The sequence below is a fragment of the Tetrao urogallus genome (assembly GCF_951394365.1).
Source record: "Tetrao urogallus genome assembly, chromosome: 10".
Taxonomy (NCBI): domain Eukaryota; kingdom Metazoa; phylum Chordata; class Aves; order Galliformes; family Phasianidae; genus Tetrao; species Tetrao urogallus.
Genome location: NC_136823.1, coordinates 11,303,170 through 11,326,154, shown reverse-complemented (window position 1 = coordinate 11,326,154; position 22,985 = coordinate 11,303,170). Strand labels below are relative to the sequence as shown.

At 44.2% G+C, this 22,985-nt stretch overlaps 1 protein-coding gene across 1 annotated transcript in view; it reads left to right on the top strand.

The window, feature by feature from the left end:
• The window catches only part of GRIP2 (glutamate receptor interacting protein 2), a gene marked incomplete at both ends in the record, with an annotated part of 214,105 nt that overhangs the window by 145,931 nt on the left and 45,189 nt on the right, over positions 1 to 22,985 (top strand). Inside the window, one exon of the mRNA XM_079540181.1 lies at positions 21,199 to 21,279. Coding sequence (XP_079396307.1) covers positions 21,199 to 21,279 — 81 coding nt within the window. The remainder of the gene's footprint in view (positions 1 to 21,198; positions 21,280 to 22,985) is intronic.

Sequence of the window (22,985 nt, the reverse complement as noted above, 5' to 3'; positions counted from 1 at the left end):
ATAAGCTGCCTTTTGGATGTGAGATACAGGGCTGGTGAATGTAAATGCAGACTGTATCTCCCAGCATGACTTTTGGGGACCTTTGTTGTGCTGCAGCTTTGCTGCCTGTCCTGCCGAGTGTCTGAGGGAGGTCACCTCACTGCATCTTCAGTGCAGCAAAGGGAGCAGATGCTGGTCTATTGAAACAATTTCCAGTCCAGTGCCCTATGGCCACCCCTAGTGCAGGACCAACTGCTTGAGGGTAAAGCAAGGAGCATCTGCCCTGTCCCTGTGTCCCAGCATTGCCCCAAAGCCCCACCTCTTGCCCAGACCCAAGCAGAGGGGTTGCATGTGTGGTGACGGTTGCTCTGCCCTTCCTAAGAAAGGGTTAAGCTGAGTTTTCAGAAAGCGCTGCAGGCAGGCCATAAGACTGCAGCTTCATGCTCCCTTACGAGCACCCGGCACCCGGCGTGTGTTCTGGAGGCAGCGTAATGCTTTGACAGCAGCTTGACATTGCCTTGAAAGGTGCTGGAGGCTCTGCAAGCACTTGCCAAGAGGGGGTGGGGGAGAGGGAAGTGTGTCAGGCAGCGCTGCAGCCGCAGCCTCCTCTGCTGCTGCAACTTGGAGGCTCAGCCGCCAGCCAACTTCTGCAGCTGGCTGTGCGCGCAGCTCTGTGCGTACCTCCGCAGGACCAGCTGCTGCCTTTTCTCTTGTCCCCCTTTCCCCACGTTTTTTGTTTTTGTTTTTTAAATTCTCCCCCTGCCTGAGATCCCCATGGAAGCCCCAGGAGGGCTCGTGCTGTGGGCTGACAGCTCTCCGTGGGATGCTGCCTGCTCCCAGCCGGCACAGCACGAGGGGCAATGCCGCCGGGAATGAAGCGCTCTGCATTCGCTGCATCTGCTGGAGCCAGGGCTGGCCGGCTGCCTCCCCTCCAACCAGCTGTTCCCTTTAATCACTGCGCTCCTAACTTTCGCTTTTCAATGCCTGATGGCCACTCGATCCGAGCCAACCACCACGGAATTTTAGGACCGTAGCCTTCATTTTCCTATTTCTATACAACACTGGGGAGCCATGTAAGGACATTTCTTTCGGAAGGATTGCAACATTTTTAGAGTTCTTGCAAACTGGACTGTTTGTGGTCCAGGACGATTTCTTTTTCTGTCCCTACGGTGAAGCAAGGAGCAGTGTGTGTTCTGCAGGGCTGCTCAGCTGCGGGTGGCAGCGAAAAGTGATCTCAGAGCAGTCGGGGTGAGAGCAAGGAGTGCCTGCTGCAGTTAGTTGAATGGTTTGATAGCTAACAGCAGACATGCTTTGTGGACTGAAAAAGGATTTGCAATCAGACTTCGGTGAGTGAGCCTATATATGTCTGTGTATGTGCGTGTGTGTGTGTATATATATATATATATATGTATATACATTTTTCCCTTCTCCAACAGTTTGCTTTTACTTACTCTGATTTCCTTTAACTACCTTAAATACCACTAACAGTTTCAAAGCAGAGGGGAGGTTTACAAATCCAAACCTTTGCGTCCAAACTGTGACTTAATTGCTTTGATTTTGAAAATGTGTCTCTGCTTCTCTGGAAAGATTTTCTCCCTGTGACCACTGTGAGCACCCTTCAGGCTGCTTCCTGCCTTCACCGCCTTGGGCTGGAGGATCAGCAAACCCAGGCTTCAAATACTGCGGAGCCTTTACAACTCTTCTGTTTCAGTGAAGCCTAATGATAGCTCTTCTCTTTTTCAAGTTGAGCATGTGAATGGGCTGAGCATTTAGCAGTGGTTGAAAGAGGGCTGGTGCAGGGAAATAGGAGGTAAGGGACTGCTGACCATGGTGGGATTGCTGCCATATCCCCTCCCCCTTCTCCAGTGTAATACACTGCTACATTTTCTAACAAATAATTTGGCTTAAGCTAGAAATTTGCCATTTCAATGAGATGCTGACCTCTGGAAGCCTAGGGTGGGCTATTTGCTTTTTTCTGTGGAATTTAATGTAGCCATTTAACCTCTGCTCAAGAGTGGGTAGATCAGTGTAGAAAGGCACCTCTGCAGAGGTCACAAGCACCAGGTCCTGGCCCCAGGCTCTCCAGCATGGATAGACTCTGTTATTTCTAGCTGGGTGTGATGTTCAGGTACTTTGTTGGATGCTGTAGCTCTGCTTGTTGCAGCTAAATGTACTGCATGGAGCTTGTTCTGCTCTGCTGCAAGTGTTCCCCTTCTGAAAGCAAAGACATTGGAGTTGGAAGTACAGAGGTAATTTACAGTGTTGGAACCATTTTACTTTGCCTGACTTTGTGCTCTCCTTGGTGTACAAATATTCAATGCCTTAAAACACGAACCTAATTCTAGAAAATTGTGGGGTTTTTTCCTCCCTAAATCTGAGAGGTGAAATAAACCAGGTTCAGAGCAGCTCATCCTGGTTGTGTTGCTTAATGGATGGTGACTAGACGCGATACGCACTTGCTGTAGCAGCAAGCAGTGAGTAGTCAGGGGGCTGGGGCTCGTTTCAAAGCTGTCCAAACCATGGCGATGCATACCAGTAGGCAGAAGAAGCCCAAACACATGATTTAGCAGGACAGGAATGCAGCTGTTCCACAGAAAGATCAAAAACCAGCTTGGCAGGAGTTCCAGTGCTCTTGGGGCTGAGCCATAAAGTGGGCCCCAGCTCAGGGGTGGCTGGCACTGGCTGTGCCAGAAGAATCCCAGCTGTGGAGGAGAATCATTTGTCTGCTTCCATGTCACAGGAGGCATCTGGTCCTACATTCATGCAAGTCTCCATGGTCGCTGTGTTGCTGCAAATTGAGTGAAGGAATGAGAAATATTTTTGGTCTTAGCCCCAAACTTCTTACGGAGTTTTCAGGTGCCTGTAGGTTCTGATGTCCTCTGCCCATAGAAGGAGCCATCGTCTGCGCATGACACAGGGCAAAGATGTGGAGAGGGAATGATGGCTGTCTTGTTCTGTGTCTGCCATCCATCCTTTTCCTCAAGCACAGAAAGAAGCTTTGAGGGGGACTGAATACAGTGCATTGGGTTTGATTTTGAATTTGATTTTGCTGAGGCTTAATTGAGCTCTCTTGTCTACTAAGCTGATTTCTCAATGTTTTATAGTGTGTTTCCAAATCCTTCTTGCAATTGTAGGGCTTCCCTGAAATGCTTTATGGCCTTTCTGAAGTCTGGAGAGAAGTTCTATATTTTGCTCTACTAAACTTTGCATTCAGTTAGTCCTTACTGCAGGATCACTGCAGGAGTGGGCAGAGCAGTGGAGACAGCTAAATCTCCTTGCTGCTGCAAGTGACCAGCTGAGGTTCCCATATACAAGTGGCAAAGAAGAAATACAGTAGATCAGTATGTCCTTCTGTGCTTTTTCCTTCTCTGTTTTTTGTTCGTTTTGCCCTCAGAAGATGTGCTTTTAGCATAAGTGATATTGAAGAAGAGCAGTACAAATTTCCTGTGCTTTCTTACTGAGCTGCAAGCTGCATCCCTTATTTGCAGGGTGAAAATGCCCAAGGAAAGAGATCTAATAGATCTTTGCCTCCTCCTGCCTGCTGATTTTTCCTGCTGTGTGCTGTGTTTTCTTTGAAATGGCCCCAGATCATCACAACTTCCAAAGAGGCGTGGGGAGAAATAGAGAGCGTCTGAAAGGACAGAGGACTGAAGCGTGCAGTTAGACTAAGGCAGGAGGAAATCTTTACAGATAAATTTTCTATGAAGAAAGATTTTATCTTTCTTATGAAAGAATTTATCACAATAGCACTATTTAATATAACTCCTGCTCATCAACCTGCTTACGTCACTTGTCAGCTTTGCCTCAGTGGCAGCAAAAGGAAAGATGAAGAGGAAAAGAAGCTGGGGTGCATGTACCAAGACAGCTCCTGGGGTCTGGAGCTGAATCATATGAATTTAATTTCCTTAAGCCAAAATGGATGGAGAGTTAGAGAAGTCTGAGTTCATTTGGTCTGTTCTCTGCCTTTCTTGAACTCTAGTACCCAAGTCTAGGCCCTGCATTCAAGGTTAGGCTCTTTGTAAGATGGGTAAAAAGAAAGGATTTACAGGCTTCCCATGCTATACCCATCTTTCTAGATACCACTGGGGTGTCTGTGGAATTGTTTCATTTGTGATCCACAGTATCTGAAGAGCCCATCTGCAAAACTGTCACTTAGATCTGTTTTTTTTTCCATCCTGAATTTGTTAATTTGATTATTCCTGCCCAATTTTGTTTACTTGAATGCACCTCTGTGTGTTTTGTTTTCTGGATCATTCCAGTTTCATAGCATCTGATTTATAGAATCATTAAGATTGGAAAGATCTCTAAGATCATCAAGCCCAACCACCCATCTACCACCAGTACTGCCCTCTGAACCATGTTCCTCAGTGCCACATCTTCTTGGTTCTTGGACACCTCCAGGGTTGGTGACTCCACCACTCCATGGGCAGCCTGTGCCAGTGCTTGACTGTTCTTTCTCAGAAGAAATTCTTTGTAATATCCAACTTATTCAAAAATCTGTTTTCCAGCCTACTTTCAATCCTTCATAACTGGTGCCCATCAGCAAACTTAATAAGAGCAATCTCTCTGCAGTCATTCAGGTCATTTTGTGAAAACCTGGAGCCTTTCCAGACTGGGATTGGCCCCACAGAACTTCATTTAATGCATCCGTCCCTTCTGATTGTGAGTAAGTGATGAATTTTCTCAGTGTGTGGTTTTCCAATCAACTTTGTGTACACTTTATAATCATCTGTATCCTACTTCCCAAACATGCTTATAAAAATAGCATGTGAAACCGTGTCAGAAGCATTTCTAAAATTGAGATATAAGAGCTTACATTTTCTGCCTACCCAGAAATGATGCTCTGTTATAGAAGGAAGTTGAGTGGGCTTACTGTTGGCTTATTTGTGGTAGATTCAGGATTGTGGTTAGTCCTCCTTTTCTTTCAGCACCTCGCACATAGATGGACCATTCTAGGAACTGAAGATAAGGTGATAAATTTGTCATTCTCCTGCTCCCACTCTGATATTGTTTCTGTTTCATTTTATTTCATGCTTTCCCAAGTTGAACTCTACATCTTGCTCCTTTGCTGTCCTGCGATATCCTACCCATCCTCTATGAGATATGAAGAATACCTGCTGATGGACAGGTATTTGGCGTTCAGGACTCTGAAGTTTTTTTGACTATGAGATACTGGTCCATAGTGTCAGCTGAGCACATGCTTGTTAGGCTTTTTCTCCAGCTAGTGGAGACTGACTATTGGAGTTCACATGTACCTCTCTGCCAACTGGCTGAAGCAAATCTCATTGCAGTTGGAATAGGTGCATTCAGGCTGCAAGTAACCATAGTAGGAGAGTGACTTTATGTTATGTGTTATACCTGGCTTCTGGCTTTTTGTCCAGGTTCATTGCTCTTTATAATGTTTGTTCTACTTTGTTAATCCATGTAAGCCAAGGATAGCCAAACTGCCAAAGAGTTTTTGTATGTGAGGCATGCAGGATTTGATTTTTGGGTTGGCCTCTTCTGTCAGGTAGCACCGATAGGATAGGATGTGATGGCCTTAAGTTGCACTGGAGAAGAGGTTGGATATTAGGAGGACTTTCTTCTCAGAGAGAGTGGTTGGGCAATGGCACAGGCTGCCCAAGGGGATGGTGGAGTCACTGTCTTGGAGGTGTGCAAGAACTGTGGAGATGTGGCACTGAGGGATGTGGTTATGGGCATGGAGGGGTGGGCTGGGGTTGGACTTGGTAATCCTAGCAGTTCTGACCAACCCTAATGATTCTATGATCTATTTTGAAAATCAGTGTTAAAATTGGTACAGGCATGCGGACGCCAGTGTCTATTGCTTAAGATGTGATTTCCATCCTTGTGTAGATAATATGAAATTTTGCTTGGAAGGTCAGAAAAAAGTGTTGGGCAACTTGGAGGGAGGGTGCCTATATTTTTATGTGTTTGCAACACCTTCTCATGCATAAAATGAGAAAGAAGTAATCAGAAAGAGAGGTTGTTGGAAAACTGAAGGAGAGAAAGTAGAGCTAAAATAAATACTTAGCAATGTTCATCAATTGGCAATTGAGTGCTACCAGGCATAAGAACATTAAAGGCTCTTTTCAGCTGTCAGTTCAGCTACTGCATAATTTTCAGCATGTGAGTAATCCCATCAGGGTGTGCATGGTCTTAAGCCTTGATAGGATAGGACCCCCAGGTCATTGTATGGCTGTCTGTTCGAGGTGGCAGAATGCTGTTTCAAGACAAGTGTGCTTACGTGGGAGTGAGGAGATTCTGGTTCTGTGACAGCCTGACTGCCACTCTGCTTCTGACTTTTTTTTTTTTTTCAATATTATTATTCTGTTCATAACAAGAGAAATTACTAACAGAGCTTGATGTTCTCAGCTGCCAAATTTATTAATCTCTGGATTTTCAAATCGGTCTGGTAACTTCAGGGACATGTAAAATCAGACAGGGTGTTATGTGAATTTCCATTCCCAGCAGTTCTCCTTGCATTCCAAACAATTGCTGTACCCCAGTTTTTTATTTCAATGAAAGTATTTTTTGTTTTTCTTTGGCCGTGTGTTTTTGTTCAAGGATCTGATAATTACATGCTTGGAGATGACGGCTTTTCAAAAGCATCTTTCCTAGCAATTTTCAACTGGGGATGTGGATAAAAATATCTCTTTTTTTCTTTTCTTTCTTTTTTTTTTTTTTTTTTTTTTTTTTTTTAAATCAGAAATGTTTTCAGTAATGTGCAATTATGAGCTGTGCCTTCATTCAATTCATCCTGGAAGAATTTGCTTCACAGGGAAATTTGTTTCCTCGCTGCTGTAGATGCCAACATGGTTGGCAGATGCAGGTTTCTGTGAGGAGGAGGTGGGGAAAAAAAAGGCCTAGAAATTGCTGTGAAGTAAATTGGTCCCAACACCTGGAAACCATAAAAGAATGGGGAATATATATACACACACACACACACGTTTTTGTTAAATCATCGTTAGACTGCTCAGCATAGCAATCCCAAAATGGCCTTTAAAGTTATTTAGCATAGCCAACTTACAAAGAGATGATTCCACTTAATCGTGCCTCAGTTGCTCTGCTTCTTGTTGTGCAAGTTCATGAAATGATGTTGGAAAGATGGGAGGAGCTGTGGTTTTCACCCCAGCAGTTCTTTGGCTTCTGATCTCAGTGTGTAACGAGCGCTCACCTGGTGCATCCTAATGGAGCTATAAGCTAAGAGCTGGTAATGTTGGGGAGAGTATATTTGGCATTAAGGTGAGAAGGGCTGTGGAGCAGTTGTGAAATAAATAAAAGTACACTGAGAGGCAGGAACTTGTGCCATGAAGAGTAAGATCTGGCTCCTTGCTGCTCTGGTGTGTGAATGAAAATGGGTTTTGTGGACCAGCTTCATTGCATCCTCCTCCTTCCTAAAGGATGGGAGTTGTTCTCGGGTCCTATGCCTGCTGCTGTTTTGAGGACAGTGCATGGTGTCATCCTCAGCCTCTGAGCCAGCCAGGTGCTCAGTTTTTTTTTTTAGCAACTTCCTGCCGGGTTCTGCTCCTTCTGCAGTGCCCTCCTGATGCCATGTGAACTGCCAGTTCCAGCAGAGTCCACCAGCCTTAGGGATCTTCTGCCATAGCAGCGCTGTGATGGTGCAACTCCAGCAGCTGGCTTTTCCCAGCCAGATCACCAAGCTAGCTCGTGGCCCTGCTTCTCTTTGAGCAACCAGCTGTGTGACTGTGCAAGTGTCAGATGTCTGAGTCAAACCTCCGATTGTGATCACTGTTGTGCTGCAGCTCCAGAGGAGCTGTTTCAGCAGTACGATTCTGCTGTGCCTCTGGTACCAGTGGAGATCCCTTCTGGTCCCACTATCACCACACTGGCAGATCCATACAGCATAATGACCACAGCAGATGGTGCAGCCTGAAATCTGGGGGTGTGGCCTGCTCCTGCCCCAGTGATCTATCGGGGATAATTTCTTCATGGAATGCATTCCCATTTGGGTCGGATTAACCTGTCGGCATAGGAAGAATGTACACATTTTGTTTCATTAGATGTTTATTTCTATAATGTAATGCATTTCCCACGTCACCCAGTGCTCCCTGTGTCTCAGTCCCATACCTTACACTCAGGTGAGCTCTGGACCCTGCTGTTGCTGGGGGATGTTGGCTCCCCTGGCAGAGCCTGGAAACAAAGTGCTTCCTCCTCCTTCTAAATGTCCCTTTATCATTCAGCAGCCAACTCGAGCAGCACCATGAGCTATATAATAGGCAATTAGCTCCTAGCAGATTTATGTGCCGCTGCATTTTATAAGCAAACAATCGTGTCTGTTTAATCATTAAATGGATCTGCTGTATCCAGTGTTCACAGAGCTGATCTTTTCTTCTCCCAGTGCCCCTGCTCTGCTTTCTTGCACCCATTTTACACCAGTGTAGAGGAGGAGCACTGGGGAGCTGTGCTGGTAAGGTGCAGTGCCCATCCAGTGGTGGGCAGCATGCCCCCAGCTCTGTGGGGGTTTGGGAAGCAGTCAGGTTTTGTATTCCTGGTTAATTTTAGAAATACCTGCACACACTGCTTTTCTACACATCCATTACACACTCGACAGAACCTGCTGGTTTTAATTTTTATTAGCACAAGTGCCTTGTTGAATCAGAATTAAGTGCGTATTTGGGAAGCATAATGTGAAGCATTCCACTTAATGGTCTGTGTTTCTGACATGAGTCTCCTCTATCCCCAATACTGCGTGGTTTTTAGTTACACTTGAATTTTTCCTGAGCTCACTGCCACTTCTTACCCTCTGTAAGCTGTAGGAATCCCTGTGAGCGTTTTGGAGGATGGCAGAGCCCTGCTTGCTGCAATATGTTCTGATTTGCACCGGGATTTCCCATGCCTTTTGGGAATTTCTTTGCTGGTTGTAGCTGAGACTGTGTTCTCCCAATGACTTCTGCTTCCTATACAGTGTGAAGCAACAGCAAATCAGACAATTGTTTGCATGGAGGTAGCTGCACAAAACGGAGTGCATTAGTAACTGCTGGAGTGTTGTCTTAACTATCTTTTGCTCCAGATGATGTCTCCATTATGGTGGTGCTGTGATTTCTGGGGAGCAAGGGGAGCAAGAGGAGGGGCAGAAATGAAGCAGGGTTTGCTGGAAGTGAGATTCAATGGGTAGTTCAGGTAAATTTTTAACAGCTGGTTTGATGGGGCCAGATCGCACCATTTCCAACATCAAATACCTTTGGGCTTTGAAACGTTCTTATTTCGTCATCTTGTCCTGCTAAATCTGATACTGCCTGGCTCTTTGATTTCTCTTTTTCCCTTTCTCTCCTTTCACTTTAAGAAAGCCTCTTGCTTAAACTTTCTGTAGTCTTTTAACTATAAGCTTCTTCCATCTCTCACTGCGAATCCTCCTGACACAGCTGAGGATAAAAGCAGCCCAGACACGTACATGGGCCATTGCATAATGGATGGTTTGTGTGTCAGAGTCTAAAATCTACATATGTTTAGATCAATTCTGAAGTGGGTACATCTGTATATATTCATATATAATGGCTTTTACCACATGAATGAATAATCCAACACCCACGACTTGATATTTGTTTTTTTTGAAGCACTGCTACTTAGCTAAACACAGAGGGGAGAATCACATTTATGGGAATTAAGTCTTAGCAAGGTTTAGCAGAGCTTCATGGATAAACTGGAAATGAGTCTAAATGGGGTGCCGGAAATCTTTCTTTTAAAACAGTTAATGCTGTCTGGTACTTCTTCCTTATTTCTTGATTCCCACTGGTTTTTAAACACTTTGCTTCGGAATGCAGTACAAATCCAAGATAAAGCACCTGATTTTCAATCTACTGCATTTGTGTTTTCTCCTAAGCAGCAGTCAGTCCTCCTGGAAGAGGAACCCAACGTTTGTGACCTGGGAGTCTTATTGCAGTGCAGAGGCAAATCTGGCTGTGAGATATTTTGGTGCACTGACCCAAGATGATGGAGCTGTAGGTGTCCCTGCTCATTGCAGTGCCATTGGACTGGATGGCCTTTAAGGATTCCTCCCAACTCAAATGATTCTACGATTCTAAGATGTAGGCTCTGTAGAGAGCCACGGTTACTTGATTCACAAGGCTGTGAATTCTGAGATTGTTCATTGCTCCTTTTGGAGCCATAGCCTTGCTGTGATTCTAAGATCAGTGCAGTAGCAAAAGAGGACATGGACAGCTTTGGTATTTGCTTCTCTTCTAACTTTTTCATGCTAGTGTTGATGGGATCCCTTAGATTTTGTCTGTATCTATTTTCTCAGTTCACCCGCAGGTCCCTTGCTCGTGCTTTTATTAGATATTACTGCACTGAAGTGCATCTCGTGCCTTTTTTGCCCATTGTTGGGTTTTGTGGTTTTACCTTTTCCTTCCCTCCCTCCCTCCCTTTGTTTTCTTCTCTTGTGATTTGCATGGGTTTTCTACTTGAAGCTGTCGTCTCCTCGATGCTGGAGTTGCTGTTGTCAAACTGCTGTTGCTCCCAGAGATTAGCACAGAAGGAGGTTTTTCACTGGTAAGAAGGGTTTTTCCTCAACTCATCACTGTCTAAGGAATTGTGTTTTATAGAAGGTTTCCTTAAGACTGGCTTACCACTCTTAGCCCATCCCCATGCTGCATGCTGTAAGTTGAGCCCAGGTGCTGATGTGCCCTCAGGAGCACTTATTTTACACGTCTAACATGGGCTCTCCTGGAAGTGCTGTAGGAGTAAAACAAAAAACCACATCACAGCTTCAGTGAGTGCCTCTTCAGAAGGGATTACCTGGCTGAGTGATGGCACGGTGCCTTGTTGCCACCTCATCCTCCTGATGTGTCCTCATTCTTCAAGTGGGAATGGGAACTTTTGCTCTAAGCTGGCCAGAATCACAGACATATTTTGTTATGGATGAAAATGACCTTTCTCTGAACTGTGATTTTTCTTTTCAGCCAACTGTAGCCCAAATTACATCTTTTCCTATTTTTTTTTTCCTTAAGACTGGGTTGTTTTGAGCCCAAATGAACCATTCACAGTCCATTATCACCCCCTGCATAATGCAGGTCAAAGAGCTTAGTCCAATTACTGTGAATCATGTTCCGAATCCCCTGTCAATGGTGCAAAATGATTTTTAGAAAGATTCCCATGTGTCACAATAAGATACACAGTGACATAATGTCCAGGAGGGTAATCCTTCTCTTGGGGTAGGAGGGGAGGGCACGCATGTTCCCACAGCTAGGCTGAATCTCTGCGCCTTTCCTCCCCAGTTTTTGGCTCTCCTATCTCTCCATCAATGATTCATATGCTCAGATTGGATATTAGGAATGATTTCTTCTCAGAAATAGTGGTGATGCAGTGGCACAGGCTGCCCAGGGGGGTGCTGGAGTCACTGTCTCTGAAAGTGTTCAAGAAAAGGGTAGATGTGGTACTTAGGGACATGGATAGTGTGCAATATTGGTGGTAGGTGAACAGTTGGACTTGATGATCTTAGAGGTCTTCATGACCTTAATGATTCTATAAATCAGATTGCTTTCTCCCCTTCTCTTCAATGCAGTGCTGCCTTGAGCTTCTGATGCATCCTTGGAGGATGGAAGCCACCAGGTACCACTTTTAATGCAGAGACCATAGGGACCAAAATGGAGTTTGTAAAAGCAAAATAGGTCAAAGAATTTATTGTCATCATCGCTGCAGAAATGATCTGTTTCAAAAGGGCTAACCAGGTGTTAGGATTGATTGGTTTTGTTCCTAAAGAGATTTTTGTTGCTCAGAAACAAAGCAAAACATTTTGTATTATGGACATACATAATTTTTCTTTTGGCTTTAACCCTTGAGGTATTGAAAGTAAAAGCCTACCTGCCTGAGTGTACCACAGACAAACCTTGATGTGATGTTTTGCCACTAAAGCAATTGCTTTTTGACTAATTCAGGCTTTTAAACAAGCAGGTAGTAGTGGCTGCTAGGTTTAAGTGGTACAAATTATTTGAGTGCTATGGTTTAATAAACTGACAATTTTTAATTTCATCTGCTGAAAAAGCCACAATAGAGCTGTCTTTTTTTATTTGATTTCACTCCACAGTTATTTAGCACAGCATTTGTTGCTTGAAATAAAGGAAGTCCCCAGGGTTTGGATTCAGCAGGTTCTTATCCAGCTCCGTATTGAAGAGAACTTTGGAAGCTTGGTTGGAGTTAATAGGGAGAACTGTGTTCCCTTGTCAGCTAGGATTTACTGCTGCCTGCTGCCCAGATTAATAAACACCGTTGTATCCAGGAGGCATTCTTCCTTGGGAATGGCTTTAGACATCATTGGTTGTTTCTCACCATATTACAACGGCTCACTTGGATAATTTTCATGAGAGATCAGTCTGCAAATGTATCTGATTCATCTTTGATTTTTAGTTTTGAAAGGTGGTTTCTTTAGATAACACAATCTGTATATCAGCAATATTTCGTCTTCCTAGTTCGTTGCTGGACCCTTCCCAGTGCACTCTGCACTACTTAACAAAAGAAATTGCAAAATTGACTGGAAAATGTATCTTTAATAACAGCATTTCAAGCACTAGAGCTGTTGAGAAATAATAATCTCATGGAGTTGGTTTCTGCACTATTCTTGTCCCTTGTGAACAAAATTACTGCACATATTACTGCGTGCACGTGCAGATGTGACCTGCAGGGAGGTGAGGAAGTGTGCAGTCTGTCTGCCTCCATCTTGCTCATAAATACAAACTGATGAAGCTGTCTATAAGAATGCCTGTGAGAGTGAGAGGGGCTGCAGGAAGGGAAGTTCCTCCCTGCTTTTCTCTGCTTTTATTCTCTAACACTAGAAATTCAAATCTTGTTGGGGAAGTGTGTAAGAAAAGCAAAGTGGAAAAGGCTCACTGAGTGAAATGGACCTTTTGGGTATGGGCTTTTTGGGGGGTGTTTTGGAAGAGATGCACCAAGGAGATGTTCTGGTTTTGTATAGGAAATGCTATTTGTGCTGAAGACCCAACCTGTCTGTCCTTCAAGTAGTGGTTGAAGAGCTGATGTAATGCAGAAAGCATAACCTCATCAGAACAGGGAAAGAGGTGTCCTTGATGTTTTTAAATCTGAGGAAGAAAAGCAACCCTGGGATATTTAAGAACAACAGTATAATTTCCTGCATGAGCAGAGGACCAAATAAACCATATTTTTCAGTTTTGCCTCCATCACTCCTTGTTCTTTTCACTACCATGCAAAAGAAAGCGGATGGTGAGGCTAAAGCTGTTTGCACAGCAATTCTCTTTGCTTTGCCAAGAGCGTGACTTTGAGTCTTTTCTACCCAAAATAGTTTTGAGAAAGGTTACAGGACTAAAATCCTCTTTTAGCTGCTCTCTCTCCCCCCACTTAAGGATATTGGCCACTGGGTTCCAGAGACACAAAAGGACAGTAGGTGAATGGATGGACAAGCAGCCTGAGAAGTTAGTTTTCATAGAAAAACAAGACAGAAGTCATTTTTTGAAGATTTCTTTTCCTTCCTTTCTCAATATAGTTTGAGTGGAAATTAACAACTGCTTCCAGGTCCGCCGCTGCGTGCTCCCTGAGGAATGCTGATTAGATAAAGTTACTCTGTGAGGGCTTCCAAGGCAGGAATGGGAGGCACAGAATGCACTGTCACAATGCCTCTGATACATAACAGCGGGATGATAATGGCAGGGTGGGTGCAGGTTCTTAAATTGCCTCATTTCATTTTTTACTTTTTTTTTTTTTTTTTTTTTTTTAATGGAATGCTATGTATTTAAAGAAAGGAGTACTGCATCTCAGCATTGCAAGGCAGGTCCAGCATTCATTCTTATCAGATGGGACTCAGATCAGTCCTTGGGCAGTTTTTAATATCCTGTGAAAGCTGATATGAATTAAATCTCTCCGAATTCTGGCTTCACTGCAGAGCCAACTGAAAAAGGGCTTTGTGTGCACACATATACACTAATTATATCTTCTACTGATTTACCAAATGTTTAAATTCCATCCTTTCCTCTGAAAGCAGGAGTCTTCCCAGGCTGGATGGGGCAGTGAGCAACCTGGTCTAGTGGGAGGTGGCCCTGCCTATAGCAGCAGGATTGGAACTGGGTGATCTTAAAGGTCCCTTCCAACCCAAACCATTCTGTCATTCCTACATCAATGTCATGTGGAGGGTTTGCAGGGGAGAAGAAAGACACCCTGTTATCTCCTGGTGGCCAACCTGCCATATAACAGAGGCATCCTCTGTCCCATACCTTGATCTCACAAAGGCTGCTGATACGCACATGATTACGTACATAGTTTCTGGTTGAAAACAGTTGCTTGAAATAAATTGTTCCTTTAAAAGTAATTTTGATTTCTTATTAAGAAAAAGAAAAAAAAAAAAAAAGGAGGAACAAAGCATGTAGTTTTTTGTTGAACAATAGGCTATTGTATCTTCTATAAATCTGTTTCCTGTGAATAAAGCAGCAGGTGGTAATGAAATTATACATGCCTTAGAAGGGTTAGTAGATAAATGAACACAGGCTTTAAGAAAGGGGATGCTGAGGGTGTGGGAAGATGAAATCCATGCTGTGTGTAGTGGGGAGGGTGAATTCAGGCATACAACTTTCTCCTGAAATAACCTTGATATCTGGACAAGTTCTTCCAAGCTTGGATGGGAGCAGCACAGATGGGTGGAGAAGATGCCACAGCAACCTCTGCTTAGGCATCATCTTACTCCAGGGAAAGCAGTGAAGCGTGGTTGCGGTGGGGCTGGCGCAGGTACTGGTGCATTTTTATAGCACTTCAGGGAGGTGTACCAGAAATAGGTGGGCAAACGGGGGAGAAAAAAGTAATCTTCAGGGTGACTTAGTAACTGTGCTTGCTGGAGCTGGAATACAGCACAGCCATCCTCTTTGGCTTTGCTTTCAGGAAAATTTGTGATAAGGAAAGTCAAAGAAGAAACGTTTCCCCAGGCCCTCATTTGTCTTCTGCGTAACTGGTGAATGTGTGCTGTAAGGACACTTACTGCCAGCGCAGGGAAAAATACGAGGCTGTTCATAGCAACAGGCAGCCTCTGCCATTTGTGCCACATGTGCTGGTACATAGATTTATGAAATTAAGGAGGGGCAGCTCCCAAAATAACTTGGTCTATTTCAGTCTGAGCTCACTGATAAGGGGAAACTTTTTGGATAATGATCCTGGTACACAGAAGTGGAAAAGCATTCCAAGCTCCTGCTGGATCTGGGCAGCTCTAGTCTGGGAGTTATGTTGCTGACTGAGGTGGGGATGAGATCTAGGATGGGCACTGGTTTTTCTCCTGGTGTATTCTCAAATCCTGGAGAATAAAGAAGAATCACAGTATCATAGAATCATTAAGGTTGGATAAGGCCAGTAAGATCATCCAGTGTAGCAGTCAACCCATGCCCACCATGTCCATAACCACGTCCCTCAGTGCCGCATCTCCATGGTTCTTGAACTCTTCCAGGCATGGTGACTCCACTCCCTGGACAGCCTGTGCCAGTGCATCACGACTTGTTGTGAGAAGAATGTTTTCCAAATATCCAACCTGAAAGTTCAGGGTCTTTTAAAAGATAGGGTTTATTCATTTATTTATTTTGGAAGCAGTCAGCGAAATGGTCATTGTCATAAAAATGAATTTGTGCTGCAGAACCCCAAAGCAAAAGTGACTTCTTTTCCCATGTTTTTAAGCAGATTTTAACCATGATTTACAGAATCGTGGCTTGCTTTGTCCTGCCAGCACAGATTTAGTGTATCTGTTGCTGTACACTTGGACTGGTTTTATGTAGGGCAGAAGCATGAACTCTGGCTCAGTTTTTGCAGTACTCTAGGAAATGCAGCCTGGAGACTGCCAACAGATTTTGTTTTTAACCATTTCTTTGGGATCTCTCCGTTTTCTTTAACTTTGCTGATTCTGATGCAAAGTTGGAGCAATGTGTTCCTAGAGAGGGAATGGTACTGAAGAATGTGCAATGCCACGTGGAGCACTGCGCTCGGAGAGTGACTGGCATTTTGTTGCTGTCCTCCAGCATCAATGGTTCAGCCCCTGTCTGGGCTTGTAGCACTTTGGGAGTGAAATCTCACTTTGAGGTTCAGAATGGAGTTCACGATATATGTCTTCCTCCGTCCTCCAGCTAGTAATATGGTAACTTACAAAGTCTTCCAAACCTATCAGAGACAGATCTTTTTAAAGGTAATTAAGTGCCTGAAGTTGCAAGAAGATGGTTATAATCCAGTTTTGAAGTACGTATTTGCCCGTTCAGGTACTCAGATAACTTTAAGATCCCATGCTATGGAGACCATGCCCAGTGTCTGCAGTTCGAGTTGTCCTGACCCACGCTCTGCTCCTTGTTTGATTGCAGACAGATTTATCCTCTGATTTACAGAAGTAACTCTCCTCAAAATGGATCAAATCACACTCAGTTTTGGTCACTTGGGTTCCTGTTTCCAACCTTGAGCTTCTATGCTAGCAAAAAATACTGTCTTGCGTTAGCATGAACAGCATTTGGTTCTTAATGCTGGTTTAGTATTCATTTCTCTAAATAGGGAGTGCAATTACCGTATGGCTAAATAACTGTTTCCAACTGTCTTTTTTCCATTAAACAAATGGGAGGTTTTACCTCTTGGTCTTCCCACAAGATTAATGCACTTTCTCTGCAGGAAATGTCTTAAGACGATCCAGGAGCCTGAACACTTGCAGACAGCAAGCTTAATTGTCACAGAATCTTATTTAGCCAATGACGATTTTCATTAAGAGGTGATCTGTGTTAATAACATAGACTAATAACTTCTCTAAATGAAAAAAACACCTTTCTTTCCCCCCTGCAGGCAGGAATAATGAACTCTTAAATCAGAACTCTTTCTGAGGAAGCTTTTTATTTTGTTGCAGAGGTTGGCTTCAGATCTGACTGATGCCAGAGGTTCCTGATGCCTGTTCTCACATCTCGTGGGAGACGTAACTGAAAAGTCGTGGTGTTTTTGAGAGCAGTTTGGCTGCTGGATGCTACTGGGAATTTGCCCAGGACTTCCCCACTGGCTCCATACCACACAGGACAGGGTTGGAGGAGCATTTCAGAGAGGCAGCAAGTCAGCCTTGGCCAGCGTTCACTGAGTTGGGCAGTAGATTGTAGAATCACAGAATCATTAAGTTGGAAAAGACCACAAAGATCACCAAGTCCAAGCCCAACCCACCCCCACCATGCCCATACCCACATCCCTCAGTGCTGCATCTCCATGGCTCTTGATCACCTCCAGGGAAGTGGATCCACCACTCCCTGTGCATCCTGTGCCACTCCATCGTCACTCTTTGTGAAAAGAAATTTTTCCTAATACCCATCCTGAACCTCTCCTGGCACTTCAGAAAGCCATTATCTCTTGTCCTTTGATGGACCAAACCACTTTGGAAGATCAGGAATTCCTCTTACAGGGAAACTGTGGATTTCCTATGAGTTAGGATTGATTTAATTAATTTTGTAGTTGACCCCTGCAAATCAGCCATCTGGCTGCTGGATGATCAATGGTCTAATAAGTATCTTGGTCAGAGGAGAGACTCATAAGACAGAAGGCATGAGTGGGAAAGTAAGCTCAAACTTCCTATGAGACCTAAGAGAATCCTCACCAGAGGCAGCCATGGGAAACGGGGAAATCAAGTTCTTGTCTTTTCTATTAATCAACTCCTTTGTCAGTGTTTGTGATGTACGCTCCTTCTCTGCAACACTTGCTGCAGGGAAGAAGAGCTCGTGGCTGGATGTGTGTAGAGGAGAACAAGGAAACTTCTCTCCCTGCTGGTAGCGTGATGCTGAAATAGCAAAAAATGTTTTCGAAGAACTTACAGCAGCTTTTTGTACTGACAAAAATTCCCATGGGATAACTGTGCAGAAAGCATTGCATGCTCAGTGTTACTGAGAGTCTAATGTACTTGGTGAGCTTTTCTGAAAGATGTGGAACTGGCAGTAACACTGCTGCTTGAAAATCACTAATTACAGAATATTTTCTTTAGAGAAATTTGGGCCTGCTGTGTGTGAGAGGAAAAGCTTGAGAAATATACCTCTAATGGCTCCAGCATGGGTAGCTCAAGAAAGGAACTACATAGGCTTAAGAGAAAAGTTCCTTTCCAAATTGAGGGAGGAAGGGATTCATGAATTTTCAGTGCTTGGGCTGGCACTCCTTTTGGTCTGACTGAACGTCAGGCTACCAGCCTTCCCCCAGCTGGGTGCTGTGCCAGGCAGGAGAAAGGACCGAGAGAGAGCAAAAAGAGCTGGATTTCTTATTTTAAAAAACAAAACAACCTCCTACCTCCCCTCTAAAGCATCTCCGTTAATACCAGCTTGAGTGGCAGAGCAGGAAACTGGCTGAAAATGAACAAAGAGCCACACGGCAGGGATGCTAATGCAAGCAAATGCCAATTCACACTTCAGCATGCTTCGTGTGGCAGCTTCCCTTCCTGTTCAAACATTTTAGCTAGATAATGAGTTGAAAAAAACCCAACATTTTTAGCATAATCAACAACGTTTTCAAGGGAGAAGAAATAGAAGAAGGGAAGCTGTGGTGCTAATTATTTGCCATTGATTTGGCTGCAGCACTGTGCAGGGGGCTCAGTGCTAATTGCACACAGTGGCTACAGATCAGGCTTTGGGTGTTGGCTGCTGGGGGAAGCTGGTAACTCATCACCAACCTGAAATGGCAGCCAGGGCATGTCCAGAAACAGCTGTTGAGAGGGCAACTTAGCAAAATGGGATTTCACATCAATAGTGATTGGGGTTGCAGTGGGAAAACAGAGCTCAGGGAGTGCTGGTGGCTGTCTGGTCCAGGGTGGTGTGTTGATGGGAAGCAGATGGTTGGCTGCTTTGCTTTGCCAGCGGATTATGGAGTTGGCTTCAGATCATCTTCGGTGGCTCCCTGGGGGCTCTGAGTTCCCACCTGCAGCAGAGCATTGCCTCAAGCACATTACCTGGGTAAAGTTGGCAGTGATGCTCTTGAATGGAAAGTAGCTGCATGCTGGGGTGGTCCTCATCATCCTTAGCGTCCTGCATGACCAAAGGGAGTCCAAATGTAGTACATCCCAGTGAGTTTTGAAGCACATCTGCAGGCTCACCTTCCAGTGCTGAGAAAGAAATCTCGTGCTGATGTCCTGCCATTTTGAGGTTCCTCCTCCATCTGAGAAAGGAATGAAAGGAGGTTACGGCTGCTGGGCTGACCAATATGGATCAGGAACTGCTGGACCAGCATTGCCCTGATGCTCCCCTTGGAAATGCCTGCTTTGTGCTCTTGAAGTGTCCTTGTCTTCTGCCTGCAGGTGTGTAAGAGATAGGATGGCGGAGAGAAAGGCTGGATGTAGGGGAAGCTTGCTAGAGAGAGAAATTAAGATGGACATGGCCAGTGTGGATAGATGATGAAAGTTCTGGAACTTTACCTCTGCTGAAGGAGAGATGGCAGGTGGCTTTGCTTTGTTTTCAAAAAATTAGGTGCTGGAACTTAACTATCCCAAGTACATTAAACTTTTCCACAGTCTTTAAGCCCAGATTAACCTTGTCCCTATAGGTGTCACTGAGAAATGCTATGAGATCTCCGTGGTCAGAATGCTTGATTTTTCCTTCTTTCAGAAAGCAGAGCTTTATTCCCCTGTTTCACAGCAGTCCTGGCTGCTTGGGTACCAAAGTTCAATGTGCTTTGGCAGCAGAGACTTGGCATGGTTTGGTGATGGTCTACTGCCAAGTGCTAATTCTTTCTTTATTAGAAATTCTTGGTCTAATGGCAATGGAAAAGCTGATGCAGGAGAAGAGTCCAAGATCTGAGCACCTATGCTATCCCTCTATTGGCTGCAAAACAGATTGAAAAAGTGAAGGGTGCGAAGGGTGCGTATTTTTCAGCTGAAGCTTTTAATGCTTGAAAATGTAGATTTGGGTCAACTAAATCACAGAGTTTTGTTCAACTTGTGAAGTTACTTCAGCTGGAGCATCAAGAATTAAAACTAATGTGTGTGTATATATATATATATATGTGTGTGTGTGTGTGTGCTTTGCCTTTTTGGAAATTACTTTAGTTGGAAACTTGTTTCATTTTACTTTTTAAAAGTGTTCAAGCCCTTGAGTAGAATCCAACTCTTTGCATTTAAATGTAGCCCACACGATTCAATTTATACCAGCATTTTTCTGTTTGTGAGGAAAGTGGGCTGCCAGCAAACTGAATATCAGTTGTAATTACACAGTGTACAGACCACTGTCTTGAATGAGGCTGTGTTTTTTGTTCCCTTCATACATAGTGAGACCCAAACACTTCTGTAACTTAAATACAAATTACTGAAGGGCTGTGGACAGGAGTATGTGGATGGGGTTTTCAGTAACCTGTATTTATGCTGTCATGGGCAACTTAGAAGTTGCCTTCACAGCCGCTGAAGGATTGGGAAGGGCAATCCAAGAATGCAGTCACTCAGAGTGGGAGTCATTTGATACTGCACATCACTGGAAATAATTGATTGACAAAGCTCCAGCTTTTTAGGAAACGCCAGCAAACAGACACTTCAGCTAGATGCCAGTGAAATGTGTGGAAGGATGCTCTCTTTGTTGCAAGTAACCACTGTGCAATATGTCTTCCAATAGGAGAATACAAAGATATTTAAATACTTTACATTTAAATTTCAAATTGTGCTGCACAGTGCTTTTAGAGTGCATAATACTATTTTCTCTTTCTTCTTTTTTTTTTTTTTTTAAGTCACTTAAAAGAGGGTGCTCTCTATACTGTACAGAGGCTGTACAGCAGCAGGAAAATGTGACTTTGAAATAATGGCATCTATAAGAATAGGCAATTTCATCCAAGTATAGTGATTTAGTGCCCTGTTAGCATCCTGATGTATAACTCCATTTCCAAAAACCCTAAGTTTCTTCACAAGCATAATGACAGGCTTAAAACTTGTGAGATGAATGTGACAGCTCTCCCTGTCCTCAGCTGTGCCACATAATTACAGGAGCAAAGGAATTTTCTTCTCTCCTAATGGATTATCTCCCAGAGGAATAAATCAGATAATGCTATTGCACCACTACCACTGCGTTTCCTCCCCTCCCTCTCTAAAATGCAAGACAGTCTGTACAATGCTGTATTTGTGAATCCAGGGCCGGTAATGGTTTTTCTCATCTACAGTCTGTGATGGGGTTATGATCCCAATTCCAGTGTTAACATGGACAAACTTTTTGCAGTGATCTGGCTTTGCTGTTGCTTGTTGCTTTGGGCACTAATTTCTTTTTTTCCTTTTTTCTTTTTTGTTTGCCCTGCTTCCAGATGATGGCCCTTACTCGAAGGGGAGCAAGGACTCTGGTGGGATGGACTCAGCCCTGGTCTCCAGGAGGCAAAGCATCCCAGGTAAAGGATTGGCTCCCACTCCAACACGTCATTGCTATGGGTGCTGGCCTTGCTGTGCCAGCAGTATGCCAGCAGGTTTGAAAAGGCTGCTCTAGACAACTTGTCACCTTCCTAATGAAGCCCGGGGCAAGATTTTAACTTCTGATCATTAAACACTCTATCACAGATTTGGCTTTGTGTATTGTGGAGCCTGGGAAGGGAACAGAGCCCTTTAATTGTTTGAATAGCAAAATCCACACTAATAGGAGAAATCCAAGACTATTCTTATCAGATGTTTAAAGGCCATGGCTTGAAGGACCAGGTCCTGCTTAACCAGCTCACTTCCATGTCTGTGTGTGCCTCTAATAGTGGCAGTAGATTTATAAAGGCACTGACCAGCGTGCCATATTTCTTATCTTGATAGCCTGATCTCAGGAACTTGCCTTTTTTCAGAGCAGTAATACTCCTCAAACTCACAACAATGGGTAATCGTGCTCTGGGAGTTCTCATTTTTAAACCCTTATCAAGGATCAAAATTAACTGAAGAGCTAATGATCTCTCCTTTTGGCACCATCTGTGCAAATCAGTTGTGTCTGTAGTTGAGAGTAAATGTGCAGGATAGTGCTGGATGGCATTCCTTCCAGCACAGTCAGGAGTCCCCACAAAGTTTCTGGCAGCCCCTGAGTTCCTGAGTCACTGTATTGAGGAGTACGTTACTGAGATGGCAAGGGACCAGAACTGTTTGAGATTAAAGAGCAGGAGCATTATGGACCTGATGTTTCTCAACAAGCTGCTGTTGCCATGTTAAATAGGGACGAAGCAGTGCCTGAATGCCTTCCAGACTGTGGCCAGATTGCAAAGATGTCTTCCACTTGTGCTAATCAGGTGCATGGGTTATTCTTGGAAGTGCTTCACCAAGTAGGTAGAGCATGGAAGGATGTAGCGAGGTGCAATTGCTGGAGTCACGATGGCATTACATGAGGAGCAGAATGCTAGTGATGAGGTACTATGGTGCCTAATAATGCTGTGTGCTCTGCCAGTGAAAGAGAAGGGAAGCCCAGGTGTGCTATGTCAGTATGTCATTTAAGGCAGCCTGCCTTGGTCTGGAAATGATAGCATGAAAGATATTTCAAATATTCCCTTTCCGAGCAGAGCATCTCGTTTAAGCCTTGCAGGACTTGGGTTGTTTGCAGTGTAAATTTCAGTCCACAGGCATGGGACTGCTCTCACTGCCAGAACCATCACCGCCTTCCCCTGAGTGGTTTTGGAGAAAGTTGCCCTATGTGAGGGACGCTGTGTTTGTCCTGTAAAACAGTGGGGGATTTCAGCACCCAGAGAGAGTGGAGGTGGATGGGTCATGATGTAGACAAATTTTTCAAAAGCTGGCATGAAAGTCATCTGATTTGTCCCAGGGCTGATCCTCTGAGCAGAGTGTGAGTGCCATTGTGTGAGTGCCATCGTGGATGAAGACAGAGCTGCTCTTCGCTGAGTCAGCTGAACTCTTGGTCTCTCCTTGGGCCAGTGCTGGCTCCTCACAAGCTCACCCATCTTCTCCACATCAAGTCTTGAAGCTGAAATAGTTTAGAGAGAGCGTTTTTGTAAAGCCTGTAGGCAAGTGTAATGAGATTGAAGTTGGCATCGGCTCAGGCTTGGCTCATAGGTACTGGATGAACAAGAGTGTCTTGTTGGACTGTAGGAAGGCAAAATGGAGGAGCAGTACTGGTTCA